The sequence below is a fragment of the Vicugna pacos genome, chromosome 4 (assembly GCF_048564905.1).
Source record: "Vicugna pacos chromosome 4, VicPac4, whole genome shotgun sequence".
Taxonomy (NCBI): Eukaryota; Metazoa; Chordata; class Mammalia; order Artiodactyla; family Camelidae; genus Vicugna; species Vicugna pacos.
This window is the reverse complement of record NC_132990.1, coordinates 71231758-71251154: the sequence shown is the minus strand read 5'-3', so window position 1 is coordinate 71251154 and position 19397 is coordinate 71231758. Positions and strand designations below refer to the sequence as shown.

Sequence of the window (19397 nt, the reverse complement as noted above, 5' to 3'; positions counted from 1 at the left end):
TTATAGATGAGGAAGTGGACACAGAAGTTGTTACTTCCCCTAGGTCCCACAATGAGTGAGTGACTGAGACCAGATTTGAATCCAGGCAGTCTGATGCCTGACTGCTTGCTCTTAGTCTCTCCTGTGTGTGTACCTTTTCCCCACCTTCCTGATTCCCTCCACTTCCCCTACTCTGAAGGTTAGTTATTCTCTCTCTCCCTGCTTCTGCAATAACCTATGCATGGCTTGATATTAGTCTGCAGTTCATAGCACAATTGTGGAGCACATTTTATTTTAAACATTTTTGAACAAGGAGCCGGATTATGGACTATTTAGTTGCCAGTTCACTCCCACCCCCATTCTTTTCTGTTTGCTTGTTTTTCGAGGGGGAAATTAGGTTGGTTTGTTGGTTGGTTTTTTCAAACGAAGATACTGGGGATTGAACGCAGGACCTCATGCATGCTAAACATGCATTCTGCCACTGAGCTATACCCTGCCCGCTGCCCTCATTCTTAAGGTGACTAAGTTGGAAATGATTATTTCCATTATCTTGATCTTGACCAAAGTCATCTGTGAAGCCTTGTCTGAGTATCCAGTTTCAATTAGATATTTCCTTTGTGTTTCCATAGTACTTTGTTATGTAGAATCCTCTAGCATTGCTCTCATTCTTTATTGTGACCATTTATGTACTTGTCTTTTCTCCCTTGCTAGACTGTAAGCCTCTTGATAATGGGGACTATGACTTATTACTTTATACTCTTAACTCCCAGCATGTGGTAGGTATTCATATTTGAATTTCTTGAACAGGTAAGTCTGACCCATATCTAGACTAGTGAAAGAAGAGGATTAAGAAGAGCGTGATGAAATGGACTTAAACTGGAAATTCAAGGCAGCATCGTATAATTGTTCAAACAAGGGATTCTGGAGCCAAGCTGACTAGGTTTTATCCTGGTTATACCTCTCACTACTTGTGTGTTCTTGGGCAAGTCTGTGCCTCAGTTTGCTGATTTATAAAACAGAAATAGGAATAGACTCCACCTCTGACAGTTTTGTAACTGATATAAGGGCTTGTTAAATAAATAAGCAAGTGGGAGGATATAGCTCAGTGGTAGAGTGCATGCTTTGCATGCGTAAGGTCCTCGGTTCAGACCCTAGTACCTCCAGTAAAAAAAAAAAAAAATTTAAATACATAAATAGGGGGAGGGTATAGCTCACGAGGTCCTGGATTCAATCCCCAGTACCTTTTCCAAAAAATAAGTAGACCTTAATTACCCCCCCAAAATTAAAAAAGAACATAAATAAACCTACCTCCCCCCCAAAATATTTAAAAATAAATGAATAAATAAGCAACCTTCTGGAATCCAGAGAATTAATTATTCTACTTAAATTGTATTTTGTGAAATACTTCCACCCTAAATGTATAACATTATAGGCAGAATGAAGCCAGTCCTGCTGCTCTGTCCTCATGTTTGATCCATCTGGTGATTTTTTTTTTTAAAAGTAATTTAGAAGGTTATAAAAAATACCTGGCAAAGTTAGTGCAGTTTTGTTAATAACAATAATAAGTTACCATTTATTGAGGTTATAAAAGCTTCAGTCATTTTTTTTTTAATTTAAGATTTTTTTGCTTTTAAATTCTGGTGGGGGGTAATTAGGTTTTATTTATTTGCTTTTGATGGAGGTACTGGGGATTGAACCCAGGACCTCATGCATGCTAAGCACATGCTCTACCACTGAGCTATACCCTCCTCACCGTGAAAGCTTCATTCAAATGGAAGTACAAAGCACCTTTCAAGGTCACATAACAGTAGTTTGGGAATTATCAGCTAGTTTAGATTATTTTATGCTGTCCTTCATTCATTAGGAGTTGAATGAATAAATTTGGTAGGTGGCAGCTTATTTTCCCTCCAAGCAGATGTAGCTAGAACAGGAAAAGTCAATAATATTACATGTTGGATTTGAGTAGTGCTTTTTACTTTTTGTAAGTGTCTCTATGAGGTAGATAAGTAGGACGTAGATTATGCATATTTCACTGCTGAGGGAATAGAGGTAGAGGCACCTAACTCACTTGAAATCATCCCATAGCTAATCCCTCGGTAGGCTAGAGACAATAATCTGAAATTCCAGATGTATTTACTAACTTTAGCTCTTATAGTTCTAGGAACTAGTTTCCATACATAATAGCATTGGGGAAAAAAAAAAAAGATGAGGTAGTGCCCACTCAAATCAGTCAATGTGGTTTACTTTTGTAGACGGATTGCTGCCAAAATCTAGATGTTGTTAAAATCTTCTTTCTCATGAAAGAAATTCCTTGCACCTCTATCCTTAAAGTCTGAACTGTGGTACAGTGATACAAGTAAAACATGCAGTGAAATTCTTCTGGCCTTTGAGAGAAAGAGTATGAAGCAAAAACAGAAAACTTTTTAGTGGAACTATAGGTAAACTCCCAGTTACACACAAAACTTTTCAAATGAGCTCTAGGTAAACTCCCAGTTACATCCTTCTCCTCACATGTGATTGGAATAGAATTTGAGAGCTGAAAAGACCCTTAGAATTCACCCTTCTCACTTAACAGATGCAAAAATGGACTTATGTGTAAAACAGGTTTAAAGACATTTAAAGTGACTTGTCCAAGACCATGTAAATAGGTCCTTGGTAATTAGAGAACTGAAATTCAGGTTTCCTGAGTGGTGCTTGCAGTAAACTATGTTGCTTCCCTTAATTGATGATGTGGTTAACCTGAGAGCTAGGTAAATGGAAACATAACTCTACTGAATTCTACTTGCTTAAGCAAACTTCAAACATCAAGGAGACAATGAAAGGAAAATAAATCTTAGATTGTAGCAGGAGACCTACCTACTGAACCAACACCATGGATAAAGGACTTTTTTTTTTCTTTTTTTGTGAAAATCATGTCACAACCCTTTGGGAACAAGAAAGATTCATTTGTCTGTTATACACTGAGCCCTTCGTGGGTGCCAGCCACTTTGTACTAGAAACTGGCAGCACAGAGATGAATAAGATAGTCAGTGTGCTTAAGGAGCTCAGAGTTTAGAGGAGAAAACCAACATATATACAGATTATTATTTTTTTTTAAAAGTATGATTCATTCATTTGTTCATTCATTCAGTCCTTAATATAGCAGCCAGAGAGGTTCTTTTAAAATGTGGGTTAGATTATATCACTGCTCACAATCCTCCAGTGATTCTCCATTTTACTTGGAATAAAAGCAAAGTCCTCAGAATGACCTGCTCTCCTAGACCTCATTGTTTACTGCTTGCTCCCTTGTTGGACTCCTTGCTATTTCTTGATCAGTGCTGGGCATACTCCCCCTGCTTGGCAACGCACTTCTCTCAAAAGTCCACATGGCTTGTTCTCTCACTTCCTTCAAGGATTAACTCAAATGTCACCTCAGTGAAGCATTCCTTGACCACTTTGTCTACAGTTGCAACAGTGGCTTCACCCACCTAGCATGCCCTATTTCACTTCTCTGCACTATTTTCTCTATAGTGTTTCTAACTTATTGTATAATTTAATTCTCTGTTTTGTTTATCTTCATCATTAGAATGTGAACTTCATGAGGGTAGAACTTTCTGTCTGCTTTGTTTTCTGCTGTACTCTCTGCATCTAGAACAGTGCCTGGCACACAGTAGGCATTCAATAAATATTTGTTGAATGAATAAATTCAGCAAACACATAGCACATACTACTAACTAACAGGCAATGTGCTGGATTAATTATTTGGTAGAAGTAGTGACGAAGTGCATTGGGCCACAAGGGAGCAGGTAACCTGGTCTGTGGGGTTCATTAGGGTGGTTTCCTGGAAGAACTGACCATTGAGCTGAAACTCAAAGAATGAGTAGGAAGTAGCCAGGTGAAGAAAGATAGTCTTCAGATCAACAAACAAGTTTGAATGAATACAGCTTGTCTTTACTGTAGTAATTTGGGCTTTGGTTCTCCTAAGGGTAGGAGATTTCAGAAAAGATACTAGGACTTGAACTTTGTTTAGTTCTTTCAAAGATTTGAGCTTAGATTTTAAAAGCAAAGTTGTATGTATATGTATTAATCTTGTTATTAATGAAACCATTCTAAGGGGCTTAGAAATTACCAGATACAGTGGCTTCAAACAACCCATCACTGCAGGGTTTCTCAACCTCAGCATTAATGATGCTGACATTCTGGGGGGTATAATTCTTTGTTGTGAGTGCTGTCCTGTGCACTGTAAGATGTTTAGCAGCATCCCTGGCATCTACCCACTAGAGTTCACATTCTAACACCCACCCCACAGTGTCACAACCAGAAATGTCTCCAGATGCTTGCCCTGGGGAGCAAAATTTGCTTTCCAATTGAGAACCACCACATTAGAACCACTGCATTACTGTGTTGAGGGTCTAGGGATTTCTGTCTTCAGCAACTTTCCAAATGATCAAGGGAGAAAGCTGTTTATACCTTTATAGAGTAACCACATTTCTAAATCTAGAACTGGGTCAAAAAATTTGAAATTGGCAAGTCCTTAAACACGATATTCATATAACTAACTGTATTGAAGGTAAAAGTAAAGTGCTTTTAAAACAGTTTGGACCCTGGGAATTGGAGAAGAGTTCACAGAGGATGAAATGTTTGAGTTGGACTTACAAAAAAAATAAAGTTTATATTGGAGGATAAGGGCACATCTCAGACCAAAGGAGTATCATTAACAAAAGCTGGATTATGTTCAGAATAGTCCTGAGAGTTGCATGCTGGGAGAAGGGGCAGGAGAGTGAAACCGGGTTGTAGAGAGCCTTAAATGTACGTGAAGGTAAAGAGGTTTATGCTGTTTTCCTACACTGTATATTTTCATTTTATTGTTGCATAACAGATTGCCACAAACTTGGTGCCTTAAAACAATACAGATTTATTATCTCTCAGTGGGTCAGGAGTCATGGCTTCAGCTGGGTTTCCTGCTGAGGGTCTCAAAGGGATGAAATTAAGGTGTCAATGGGCCCCAGCCTCACCTGGAAGCTCGATTAGGGAAAGATCTCTTTCCAGGCTCCCTCAGATTGTTGGTGGAATTCATTTCCTTGTGGCTGTATAACTGAGGTCCCCATTTCCTTGCTACCTATTGGCTGGGACCACTGTTGGCTCCTCGAGGCTCTCAGGTCCTTACCATGCATAGTTCCATAGCATGGCTGTTTGCTTCTTCAAGGCCAGCAGGAAAATCTCTCTGACTTAAAATCTCCGTCTCCAGTTGCCTAGAATGAAGCCTTACATAACAAAGTAATGGAGTGACTTCCATCACCTTTGCTGTGCTTTGTTGGCTAGAAAGCAAGTCAGGTTCCACCCACACTCAAGGGGAGGGCATAACACAGAGGCATGGATACCAAGAGGTAAGAATTTCTTGAGCCATCTTAAAAATTTGACTACCATATGTGCTTTCAGCTCCATGAAGGCAGTGGCCAAGTCTTTGTAAATTTTTTGCTCAGCGTTGTATCTGATGCCTGGCACATAGTAAGTGCTTTATAAATATTTGTCAAATGAATGAAATCTGTGAATGAATATTTGGTAGTAGTTGAGTGTTACAGTTTCAGCTCTTATAATGGTAATTTCATATTGAGAAGCAGTCTTGTTTCTTTGGCATTATTCATTTCTTTAGGTAAAACTGTGAACATTTTAACTTGAAATCTTAAAGTAAAACCTGAAATTATTTGTTTATTATCACAAGTGTCAGTCAAATCTGTTATGTCAGAAAGACAACACCCATTGGAAAAATAATTTAGGGCTACATTGCACCAAACTAGCAGATTTCTTATAACATCCAGACATATTGGCAGCTTTGGAATTTTGGAGGTGGTGGGTGGTTAGGTTGTCTGAAGTTTCATAGCTATTGCTAATAACAGTAATTTCAAATAATGAATAAACATAATTTCAAAACACTTTGAAAATGCTGATTGTCTTATAATAGCTGCATAATAATAGGGATTTTAGTCTGACTTGTGCTTAGAACTTTATATAGTTTAGTGTTATTATTAGTTACAATTCTTCATACTTGTTATAGGGAACATGTTGAGCAAAATTTAGATCTGAGTTGTCTATTGATAAAGTATCATTTTATCTTCACAAAATCAGGTATTTCTGACACCAAAGTCTGTGCTTTTCCAGTAGACCTTACTGTTCAAACTGGGATTATGAGAATCCCAGTATGTGCCAGTGGATCCTAGAAGCCACAAACTAAGCGTGGCACATCTTCCTGGACTATCAATTTTAGTGATTATATTCGAAAGTAAAATATTTTTTCTATTAAAACAAATACAGGTGCAGTATATTATAGGATAGAATGCAAAATATGAATGACTTCTAAATATAAATTTTTATAGCATGTTGTTTTAGGTGTCTCCTCCTAGGTCCTCTTGTCCCTGATTTATGGTTACTCTCCTTTGCCCTTCAGGTGTGTCCGTGGACAAGTTGGAGAGGCACTATACTGTACCAGTCTCCCTTTGATTGGGTCTTGGCAGATGGTAAGACATTTCAGGTAGAGGTTCCTTGTAGTGGTACAAGGAAAGAATAATCAAGGGTCACAGTCCCTCTGTCCAAAGAAGATGTTTAATAGGCTCTCCTGGTAGGTTGACCTAGTCTCCTGGTAGGTTGTTGAGAGACTGGCTGGTCCCAGATGGCCTCAGTCACTCATGGGAGCAGGGTTGGAGGGGGATGGCATCAGATTACCTGGAATGACCGAATCTCCACATGTGATCTTTTATCTCAAATGTCTTCCCATAATTCAAATATGGTCCAAAGAAGGCTGCAGCAGAAGCTACAAGGTTTCTTGAGACCAAGATTCAGAAGTCCCACATCATTTCCACTACATTCTGTTGGTCAAAGCAAACTACCAGGGAGCCCAGATTCAGGGGGTGGGGAAATAGACTACATCTCGGACTAGAGGAGCTGCAAAGATTAGAAAATCTACCATGTGACCTTGGGCAAGTTATATAACACTTTTAAGCCTCAATTTTTTTTATCTATAAAATGAGTATAATATTAATACCTACCTCCTGGGGTGATAGTAAGGATGAAATATGCTGTTATATGAGAAGTATAGCCAATAGTAAAAGGCTCAGTATTTGTCGTGTATTACTGTTCTCCTTGTGTTTCTGCTTAATGAAAGCCTAGCCATCCTTAAATGTGACCTACCTTCCTAAAGCCTTTTGTAACTTTCTTATCTCTTGGAAAACATACTGTCTTAGTGTCTCATTTGATGGTTAGTATATTGCCTTATGTTCCTGTAATGTATGTACAAGACATAGCTCATCTGCTGAAGTTTGTAAGCCTCTGGAGGGTGCAGGCCAGTGTTCATATAATTTTTTTGTAGGAGTCCCAGTGCATAGCTCGCAATGATGTTCAGTGAATGAATCCCATGTTACTCCAAAGAAGACACAGTATTTCTTTTCTGTTGCTGTAACTTAGTCTAGTAAATACATTTAATCAGAGTATAGAAATTAAAATGTGAAAGGAAAAATTAAACTCTTCAGATAGAGGGTCTCATTGTTTACTATTTAATTAAATTAGTTGTATTCACATGGAGAAGATTTTAATCTCCAAGGGGGAAAAAAAAGCTCAATTTAGCTGTTCTAAAGAATAAATGAAAGTTTAATTTAAATTGGAGAGAATTAGAAAAAGATATTTAAAATAAATAAACTAGCATTTTATTTTAATGGTCATTTCACTTATTTTCTAATTCCAGGAATTAGAAATTCTAAACTTTAACTAGATCAAACAATGTTGAAATCTTAGTAAAAAGCAGGGTCTGTTGGTTTTTATAAATGAAAGACATTGTATATAATAAAAAAGCTTTTGTTTTTCTAATTTGTAATCATTTCTTGCTGTGCAAAATAAATGTGAATGCTTCTGTAACACTTGAGGATTCCTATGTAGGAATCAGGTTCAACTTGCCTAATGCTAATAGCATGAAGTCGGGGTACAGTGTGGAAAGGTAAAAAAAAAAAAAAAAAATCTCGCATCTGCTGTTACATGTTGTTAACTCCCTCAGCAGACGTTAAATCATTTCAAGTACAATAATAGTGTGGGAGGTAAATTAACTAACCATTAACAATCTTATAAATACACAATTAACATGCCAACATTTATATGACACATTGATGGGGTAGCAGTAATTTTTGATTGGGAGTTTGCAGACCTTTGAGAAGCCTCAGGCTGTTCCTTATTCAGACAAGTTTTCACAGATTGCAGGTGAGGGGGCTTGAAGTCTGTCTGGCAGAAGGAAATGAATGTATAGTGTTTTGAAGGTCCAGAAAGGAGAATTTCTCTTTAACTATTGGCTGGACTTGATCATTTTAAGTCATATTATGATCTCAGGTCCTTATTGGAGTGGAGGAGTATAAGGAAGAGCTCATTTGCTTCTGGTGGGGTTATTTAAAGAGACAGAATATTTCAGGTATGGACTTTGTAGCTGAAGTTGCATGAATCTCTAGGGATTTTCAAAAAGATACTTAGACCTAATTGGAAATATAAAGTAAACTTCCTCTGGTTTTAGGTTAACTAGTTGATGATATCTAGAATTTACTTCATGTGGAAAATTTTATGATTTTTAGTTTTGAACAGTCATAAGTGTGCTGCCTGTTTCTTGGTCTTGTACAAGTCTTGTTGCGTTAGTGAAGGGAAGGCTCTCTGCTGTACAACACATTTACTGTCTTACATCTTTCACAAGGACCCATAGGAGAAATTTCTCTTAGGCCCTGAAATTCACCAACAGGATTTTTAAAAATCATGTTTATTATAGCTATTGTAGTTCTTTGTTCCCCTTGTTTTGAGAGGCTGTATAGTGGTTAAGATCCCAAGCTCTTGGATTTGACTGTTAGTTCTATTACTTATTCACTGTCTGGCTTTGGGCAGGCTTCTTAACCTTTCTGTGCCTCAGTTTTTTCATCTGTAAAATGGGGATAAAAATAGTAATTATCTTATAGGCTTATTTTGAGAATTATATGAATTAATTGCTGTAAAAAGAAAAAAGACAAGTCTAGCTTTTATAATAAGTTAAGGTTAGCTATTATAATTGTGTTTTGGTTCTGGAATTCTGCAGTCTACCTGTAGCAAATGTATACAATCTCATGGCAGGCTCTGACTTTCGGATTTATCCTGAGTTACTTCCCCTTTGTCACTTTTTTTATCTACTTTTTTTTACTATGTTCATACCTTATGTTTTTCTATAATACATTACAATATATAAATTAAGTTTGGAGGGTGTATATGCATAAAGTTAGTATTAAAAATAAAAGTTGTTCTAAGACTTGATACCCACTAAAACCTACTAAAAATTTATTCCCTTGTTAGGGTATGCTCCAAGTTACCACAGGCAGGTTAATGATCATTAATGAACACAAATCAAATGGTTATGTAAAGTGATACTAGCTTCCAAATTGCGCCTGGAACCACACTTTTCATGTAGTAGGAACTTTATAATTATTTGTTGAATGAATGAATGAAATATAAAAAGAGATCACACAATATATTAAAAGTGGCCATGTCCTTTTGGGACATGTCTTACTATCCTCCCACTCCACATAAATGTCCCTTTTGCTTGAATTTTTAGTAAAAACAAATCTTTATGCCTTGAGGGACATAGAGTTAAAAAGAGGGAGAATCTGAAAAGTAGGACATCTTAGGGGAATAGGTCTCCTTTGAACCTGAAATTATTATTTATCTGATGGCCTAAAGGCATATAAAAGGACCTGACTATCTCAGAGAATCAAAGAATTGGTGACATTCAGGGAAGGCATTCAAGACCTGAAGAAACACTATTTGTAAAAGTGTAGAGCAGCATTTCAAAACCATGTGTGAAACTCTGTTATATGCTGATTTGTTTTAGTGTTCCTAGAGGAAAATAAATTTGGAATTTGGGATATATTGTGTTACTGGATTCCTCACTCTTGGAGATTCACAATATACATTAGTAGTTTAAGAACTTTGAGAAGCGCTATAATTAAACAGCATTAAGAAAGTCTATTTAATTTTGTTTAATGTGGCATTTCCCAGGCATTTTAAAAAGATTTAAAATTTTTAAATTGTGGTAAAATATGTATAACATAAAATTTACCATTTTAACCATTTTTAAGGGTTCAGCTCAGTGGTGTTAAGCACATTCACATTGGTGTGGCATCAACACCATCCATTTCCAGAACTGCTCCATCTCCCCAAACTGAAACATACCTATTAACCACTTCCCATTCTTCCCTCCCTCCAGCCCCTGGCAACTGCTATTCTTCTTTCTATCTCTGTGAATCTGACTACTCTAGGTACCCCATTACAAGTGGAGTCACACAGTATTTGTCTTTTTGTGACTAGCTTATTTCATTTAGCATAACATCCTCAGGGTTTATCCATGTTGTAGCATGTCTCAGAATTTCCTTCCTTTTTAAGGCTGAATAACTTTCCATTGTTTGTATATACCATATTTTGTTTACCCATTCTCTACCATGTATTTTTAATGGCTGTGTAGTATTCCACTGTATGTGTGTGTCATGGCATAGCCATTATTGATGGGTGTTTAGGTTATTTCAGATTTTCAGTTACACAATTCTGAGATAAATATTTTTGCATAATTATTTCCTAAGAGCAATTCCTAGAAGTGGGGTTGGCCAAAGGGTATTCAGTTTTTTACACTTTTATACATGGTACCAAATTACCCTCTAAAAAGTCCCAATTTTCATTCCCTCTCTTAGTGCCTGAGAGTGCCCATGTCTCTGAATCCCTGCCAACAATAGGTTTTAAAAATCTTTGATCTTTGCACAACTGGTCAGAGAAAATAAGTTGTTTTTGTCTGTATTTGGAATATCTTTGTCTTAGAAAGCAAATCTACCTTCATACGATAATTGGCTACTCTTAAAGTGATTTAAAACATATTCTGTTGGTTCTGAAAAGCACTGGAATAAGTTGATAGTGTCCCAAGGTGACAATTTTGAAGGGCACATTGTATAGAAATTCTTGTATCTGTATTAATTTTTTTTAAAAGCAATTCTTTCTTCATAGTCACTCTTAACACATGACATGTTCATATGACTTATCTCTAAGACAAAATTGTATAGGTCTTGGAAGTCAGACAGCAAAATTTATTGAATTCCTTTCCTGCTATGTGTAAGATTCTTTGTTGCCAGAAAGGGTATGGTGTTATGGCCCCTGTCCTTGTGGAACTTAGGGTCTGAATCCTCAAGTACATGTCATAAGAGGTGGAAACATGTTTCCCAGGGCAGTCCAGTGGGAGTTCCCTCTCAGAACTGGTACTGAATAAATATTTGAGTGATTCATTCCGATTCCTAATTGTATGAAGTCATAGTGTACTAATAGAGGAGATATCTGCTCATGTTGGGGTGTCTGGGGGGGCCTCTGTTCTGTAAGGATAGTTAGGGAGTTGGTATGTGCTTTCAGCAGTGTTTGCCCAAAACTCTTTTCTTCATAAGAGGTGATGGAGCAGATACATTTTCCTGAAAAAGATTCTGTTGAAGATACTCCAGTACCTTCCAGCTTTGCCCTTCGCCTTTTTGGTGCCAGAACACCCATTAAATATGTGGTTTCTTACTGAAGCCCTTGTTTTTGCAGGGGTGACTAATCAGTGTGAAGTTGAAAGCACCTGCCCCTGTGCTGGCGCCTAGTTGCCTTATTTTCAAGGAGAAGATGCTTATCGTGATTGGTACCAGATTGTAGCTCTGTTGATCTGTGATTCTGTGGTTCTGTTACAAAGCAAGTACTCTCATAATTATTTCTATGGTTGTATACATCTCTGTGGTTATGTAAGAAGTTCTTATTTTTACAGGTGAAACTGAAATGCTTCCTTTATTGCTATAGTTTTTTTCTGATTAGTACACTTAAAATGGTGGGCTGACATTAATCTTTCTGAGACTAAGTGTCTCAGAAATTTGACACTTAGAAGAATCCCATGATATTAGGAGATCTAGGAGGTCTGTATTAGGGTATAAACTTTTTGACTCAGGCACACTTCACTCACCTTTGCATTTCTCATTAGCTCCAGTATAAAATAAGTACTTAGTGAATATTTTAAGGGGAAAAAATGAAGATTAATGTAGTTCATTTGATTTGAGATGCTCCTCAGTTAAACTTCCTCTTAATCTTGGTATCTTTAAGATCCACCAGGTGATGTCAATAGAATGATTTGTTGCCAGGCAAAAAATTTTAAAACCTGTTAGCTATAATGATTTATTAACTAGATTTCCCACTGTGTTCCATTTCTGGGAGAAACAAATGGCAAGAAAATCTGGTGTTCTAGGTCTTTCTGAAAATAAATATCTTCGAGGACTGTTACTAGGAGCTGTTCAGTCCAACTTTCACATTCCTTGCACTTAATGACAGTTTTAGAGGTGACCCAGATGACCTGCGGAGTTCTCTGTTACAAAGGAAGCATACACTTATTTTACATGCTGTGAACTTATGAAAGAAGGATAAATTATTGATATATTGTAGGATTACTTTAAACAAGAATTGAAAACTGAAATTGGTAGTGATATTTTTACCACTGTTGTTATTATTAATAGCGGCTAATTTTTAATTATATACCAGGGACTCTTTTGAGCATTTTACCTGTATTACCTTCTATATATCCTTTCATCCCTGTAACCCCTGTTTTATAAATGAAGAAAGAAAACAGGCTTAGTGAGGTTAAGGTTATTTTGATGAAGGTGACGTAGCTAGTAAATGATAGGGCCAGGATTTGAACCCGATTCTGCTTAAAGAACCTTTGTTCTTTGTTGAGTACTCCTTTTTTGAGTATTCCCATTTAACTGAGGTGGTACCGTTTTGTTTCCAGAATAAGCATCATTACAGCTTAACAAGACTCAGGAAGCAGTTCTTATAATTAGGTTTCTAAAATAAGAAATTAGTCTGGCAGCAGACAAGTTTGATTAATAAGTTTTATTTTAAAGCACAATACTATCTTAAATCAGAAGAAAGGAAAATATATTTATTGAACAAAATTACTTTGGTGGTGTGTACAAATATGTAGTATTTTTGTGCAGTTCCTGGTAGCTCTGAAAGCATTGTCTGTGCCCTTTTAGACATTTAACAACTGTATGACAGGAGGGGGAAATACAAAGTGAAGAAATACAGTTTCATACTCTAGTACATCATTTGAGGGAAATACAACTTGTTCCCCCATGACCTTATCAGGTAATGAGAAGACTGCATGGGAATGAAGGGAGAAAGGAAGGAAAATTTATTGTTTTAACAGTAGTTATATGCTTTGAGTGGCCTGATTAAGAAGATACTGTTATTTGCTTTGCAAAAGAGCAAGCCATCCTCTGTCCCATGGAGATCTCATCGACTGGAGGGGTAGCCCCTAGTGTTTATCAGGATTTCCTTTCAGCTTAGGCTTAATCCTTTTAAGCTCTTAGATACAGGGATAAATGTTGATTTTCAAGGTAGCATTTTGCCACATTGAACTTGCTTAAAAAATGATTCAGTCATTTTCTGCCTTATTCTTAAATATTGCTGTGTACATCATGTTTCTAGGTAGGTGAGCCCGTGAAACAATATGAAGAGGAGAAAATAGCCTTTTAAGGAAATTGGCCCACAGAAAGGATGGCCTTCTTGGACAATCCAACTATCATTCTAGCTCATATTCGACAGTCACATGTGACCAGTGATGACACAGGAATGTGTGAGATGGTTCTCATTGATCATGATGTTGACCTAGAGAAGATTCATCCTTCAATGCCTGGAGACAGTGGGTCAGAAATTCAGGGAAGCAATGGTGAGACTCAGGGCTATGTATATGCCCAGTCAGTCGATATTACCTCAAGTTGGGACTTTGGTATTAGAAGACGCTCAAATACAGGTAAACGTTGCCTTTTAGTCATGTCTTCTGAGCTTTAAATCAGTAAACAATCTTAAAGAATAATGCATAATGTTGGAATAGGTTTAATGGGGAAAAAAAGTTACTGTGTATTAACAGGAACATGCATGTATTATACTCATAGTGAGTCTAAGCAACATCTCCATCTCTGTGAATGGAGAGAGTCTCTGGAATGATGCTATTAGCAGGAAGTAGACAGAAGAGGAATAAGGAAGTAGAAGAAGAATAGGTGAAGAAGTTGGTTATGAGAATGTTGGATGTTCTGTTTCTAAAAAGTCACCATGTAGAGAGGGCAGTGGACTGTGTGACTGTCTTCACAGGGCAACATTATTCCCAGTAGGGAGACTACCCGGAGGCAGATTTCAGGTTGACATGAAAAAGAACCCTTAATAGAGAGAGCTGACCAGCCAAGGAGTGCTGCTGCCCAAGACAGTTCTTGGCCCTGGAGGAACTGTAGGGGAATAGGGGACTGGAGAGAGACAGCTGAATATTTGTTTGGGCTGCTTTTGGTAGGAATTCCTCATCGGGTGTGAGATTAGAAAAGGTGCCCCTGTTTTTGCTACATTACCTTTATTTTCTTTAGTTGATCTCTACCCTTTGATTTTCATAGATTGAAAATGCTCAACTTTGGCATATTTATATTTGGTTGTTAGCTTTTAAAAGCTTATCATTGCCCCTTTTCCAGCCTATATTTTTTGGGAGCCTTTCAAGGGGTATGTGGTGAACCAAGTCCTTTACTTAGATAAATTATTTAGACTATATAATGTAGTTGTTCTAATATGACAAAATAGTATTTTTTTTAGTTAATTAGAAAATAGAATCTCCTAATCAGTAGCAGTAACCTGCTAACTCCCAGGAAAAGTAATGGCAGGATATATAGTAAAACGTTGAAAATATTCACATGTTTATTTTCATGGTATAAGTGTATAATGTATGTAAAGGAGTACTGCAGGCAGAGTGGGATGCAATTCACAGTGAAAAGCATGTTAAGATTTTGGTTCAGAATTCAGTATTCAGTGACATCTACAAAGAATAATTTGGTCTTGTGATGAAAATAATTAATAGTATTTCCCAGTATCTAACGGAACTTTTATCAAAATAGGACTTGAGTGAAGGTTTGAATATAATTTAGAACCATTGATTCTCAGTTCTCTAGTTGAAACTGACTTCCTTGCAAGTTATTGAGATGGTATCTTTTATGACAGGTTGAATGGATTTCAGTAGGAGAATGCTGCTAAATTGAGAGCTTTATGATTATATTACTTTGGCTGTACCCTTCACATTTATTAATTGCAATTGAATGTATTTTTCTTCAGTGGAATTTGGTTTAGATATAGTGACACTGTCAGAATGCCTTTGCCAGTATAGTTTAATTTTCTGGCAAGATTAGTCTCAGTGTTTCCCTACCATAATGTTATGGCAGGAATATTTGATATCGTACCTTGAAAGTGGTTGAAAGAAAATTTTATTTATTTAATTTATTTTTTTTATTAGCGTTGTGCCAGGATAGAAAGTTGAAGATTAACAAGAGGAAGTTAATTTGAAGAGGTGGCATCAATTGTGACTTTCTTTTCCATTTTGGTTTTGGTGTGCAGCGTTAATGTATGCTGGACAGTGTTTCTTTAAAAGATCAGTTCACTGACTTTTGAAGACTGATCAACCAGTGGTAATATACTCACAAATGCACAATTTTAGGTGATGCTTTTGTTATTGTTGTTGGAATTTCTTAAGCTAGCACTTCGATGCTAATAATTAATTAAGATTGTGGGGTATCCTAGTGACCAAGGAATTTACTTTTTAGTCCTTTCAGCATATCCTAAAATTTTGCATAAGAAAAATTGTTCTTCTTAAGATTTGACTAATGTTACAAAGATACAAATCATTTATTTTACTACCTATAAACTGTTTCAGCCCACTGAAGAAAAGCTATGCTAATTTATATAGCTTTGACATTTTATAATTTTCATGATTTTTAGATAAAGGATTTTATATTTAAAACTTTAATAGTCTAGTCTGAGTTCATTTATCTTTAATTTTTGAAATGGGTAGAGTAATTCATAACAGTAATTTTATTCCTGTAATGTAATATTCACTTCAGTTCATTTGTGCATTAAAATTCCTTTAAGACCGTTATTAATGATTTATATAATGAAATGTCATATTAATCACAGAAGTTTTCACATTTTATTATTCTCTTCCATGTTAATACTATCTTTATGATCTCTATTAATGTTTTATATCCTCTAATTTCAATTATAAATCAAGAATATTTTCATGTTTTTGTTGGTATTTGCTTTTCAGGGGTGCCACCTTTAAAATTTTATGACTTTTTCCCTACATATGCAATATAAAACATCTTTATTCATATAAAGGTAGTTAATTATGTCTTTGTTTATAGTAAACTTTCATTGACAAACTTATAGTTATAATATTTCTTTTCAAGCTCAAAGATTAGAACGACTCCGAAAAGAAAGACAAAACCAGATCAAATGCAAAAATATTCAGTGGAAAGAAAGAAATTCTAAGCAATCAGGTAAATGGAAATAATTTTAATTGTTAATTTGAGATTTGTATATTTGGTTTATATTATATAAAAGCTTTTATTTTTAATTCATCCTTTTAAATCCTCTAGGCAAACACCTCTTGTGTTTTGAGCTTCTAAATCTTTCACTTGGGTGCCTTGGCCCTCTGAAGCTGTGTGTTCTTTAGGTCTTGTCTTTTTGGTCACTCTTTGTTCTGGGTCACAGGAATTGATGTGTGCAAAGCACATCATTTTGTAAAAATTGTTGTGCCAATACCTTGTTCTTAGAGCCGAGGTATACCTATGATTTGGATGGGCTTCTGGGTTATAGATTCCTCCTGGCAGTTCTAACCTAGACTTTCCCTTGCCTCATTAACAGCCCCAATAACAATCTTTTTTGCATATATACTAATTTTTTTCCTTGAGGTTACAAACCATTATGTTGCTGGTATTAGCATTTGCAGTATGTTTTCACATGTTATGTTTATTTAGAAAGCTGGCCATCTTACATATTTTCAGAACTTCAATCTCAGCAAGAAGAGAAGTCTTTTTTAAAAAATTTCAAAATAGAATTCTATTAATATACTTTCTAATGTTTTATCTTGTTTCCTAGACTTTCTCTTTTTTTCTTCCTTTCAAAGAAATGTCTGCAGTCTGTATTTTATATCTTCCCAGCACCTCCCACTACCACACTGGCATATAATACATGTCCAATCAATTTTTCTTGACTGATTCCATTGCTACATAATATAAAACAAGCAATATTAATGATAATCGTATTAACAGCAGCACCTACCTAGTGCTGTGGTAGGTACTTTACGTGCATTATCTCCAATGCCAGTGGTCTTATAAGGTGTAGGTATCACTGCTGTCATTAACAGATGAAACAGATGCTCAGAGAGACTTAACTTGCCGAAGTTACAAGACTGGGAAGTGGTAGTGCAGTAGAGCCATGTTTTTTATCTAGCACTCTCTGCATCTAAAGGCCAATCTCTTTCTGTTAAACCACATCGTATAAAGTGGTTATTGCTTTCTCCTACTATGATTGTAAACCCAGGAGTGTTCAATGGGTATGATTCTCTTAACAATTGCTTCTAAATGACGAGTATGTAGAAACAGAACTCTCATCCACTTCTTTCTCTTTCTTATATCTCACTTCTGTGACTTCCTGTAGTTTTCCCTGAATGTCTTTTTAGTTTTGCTCTTGATACTTGAAAAATCTCTCTAGGCTGTCCTTTTCTGTAGATCTAGTTAATACTTTTCTCTGTTGTATTTAGCACAAAGTGAAAAACCTTTATATCATTTTTCTTGTCCACTTGCTTCAGAATTTTTATTTATCTTAATGTTTTTCCTATTTCTCTCTCCTTAGTGAATTCAGAGCCAATTTAATAAGCTTGTCTATCTGGCTACGCTTTGTTTTGCCTTCTTCACTTCTATACCTTAAAAAATTATAAAAATAAATTATAAAAAATAAATTAAAATATAAAAAATAAATTAACAAACAGCTACAGAGCACTTCAAATATACCTGCATTAACCCCTTTCACAATTCCTCAACCTAAAGTTTGATGTGTCTAATAATCTAGGAGTTAGAGATACATCTAATAAAATTTGATACATTCCCCACTTACTCCTTAAAGTCTAATCCACTTTAACTTTTGTTCAGTGTTTCACAGAATATGCTGGAGAAATAAATAATCCCCTTTTTGCTTTCATTTTAACCACACTATCCATTCTGTGTGTATACTTCTCTCCCTCAGTTTCTGTCCCTCTTATTTCTTTCACACAGATTTCAGTAATTGACCCAAAATATTGAAATAAGCGATCTTATTTCTGGAAAAGCTATTTAATGTGCCTGCCTATGTTTTGAAATGTTGACCTTGAACCTGGCCAGACCAACAACCTGTCTGGTGGCCACTCCTAATTGTTAGAGTGAACCTCACCAATGTACAGAGGAATATCTTTGAATTTTCTCTTAAGCTGGGTTCCATTGTTATCACAGACTGGCACTCGGGGTATCCTGACTGTTAGAAAAGTGGAGTCAGCAGTCAGCTGCACATCTGCTTGGCAAATGGAGCAACCATTCTATTTTCATACATCTCTCAAATGTATACTCTGTTTTGGCAAGAGATGCCATGACCAAATCATTTTAATCTTAATTGGGAATTTTGGTTAGATAATCATTTATTCATCCTCCATTCTTTTTCTGCTAATTACATTTTGTTAAAAACTCTTTCACCTGTTTTTCTTATCTTTGTTTTATTTAATTTCCCACTAGAAGAATCATCATTATGAATATGATGACCTCTTGTAGAATGTTCTTTTCCACAATTGTTCTATCTACATCCAGTCCATCCTTTAAGACACTGCATAAATGCAGCCTTTTCATAGAGGAGTTGGAAGGGATCTGAGAAGCCATCTGGCCCAAACCCCTAAGTTCTTTATGAACTTGCTGATCCATATGCTATGAGACCACATGATAAATATAATACCTTAGAGTAAGATCCTTTAGTATTTCCATAACTAAAACTGCACAGATAAATATGAAGATGATGTCATTGGAAGACAGCTTTGTCAGGAATAATGTCAAATCAAGGATGTGGCATTTTTAATTTTATTGTTTTAAAAGGATGCTTGTATATTCTTTACAAAATTAGTTATTACTCTTATTAATTGAGTCATTTAAAAAGTAGTTCTTCCATAACTTCTGTGTGCATAGTAATTCTATGCTAGGTGCTTCAGGGAATAAGTGATTCCTGTCCTCAAGAAGTTTGAAGTCTAATTAGAAGACAAGCCTATTTACACATGAAGTTAAATAATAACTTAAAATAATAATGTAGTTTATATCAATTATGATTCATGAAGTTTTCTTTATATAACCTCTGTTACTGGTTTCTTAAAACAACAGTTCCCAGATACAGTGGCTATATAAAAGTCAGAAATGCATCTAAAAGTGCATGTCACAATGACATTCTGTAAACATTTCCAGGCCCTGACTGTGGAATTCAGTAGTTAAAGGTTGAGGTCCACAAATCTATTTTTTGGAAGC

The 19397-nt window shown here is 36.0% G+C and overlaps 1 protein-coding gene across 1 annotated transcript in view; it reads left to right on the top strand.

Annotated features, from left to right (window-relative positions):
• MAPKAP1 (MAPK associated protein 1) overlaps positions 1 to 19397 on the top strand; it is a 210140-nt gene that overhangs the window by 12920 nt on the left and 177823 nt on the right. Inside the window, 2 exon segments of the mRNA XM_072960125.1 lie at positions 13486 to 13810; positions 16272 to 16361. Of these exon segments, the coding sequence (XP_072816226.1) occupies positions 13555 to 13810; positions 16272 to 16361 (346 nt within the window). The 5' untranslated portion in view covers positions 13486 to 13554.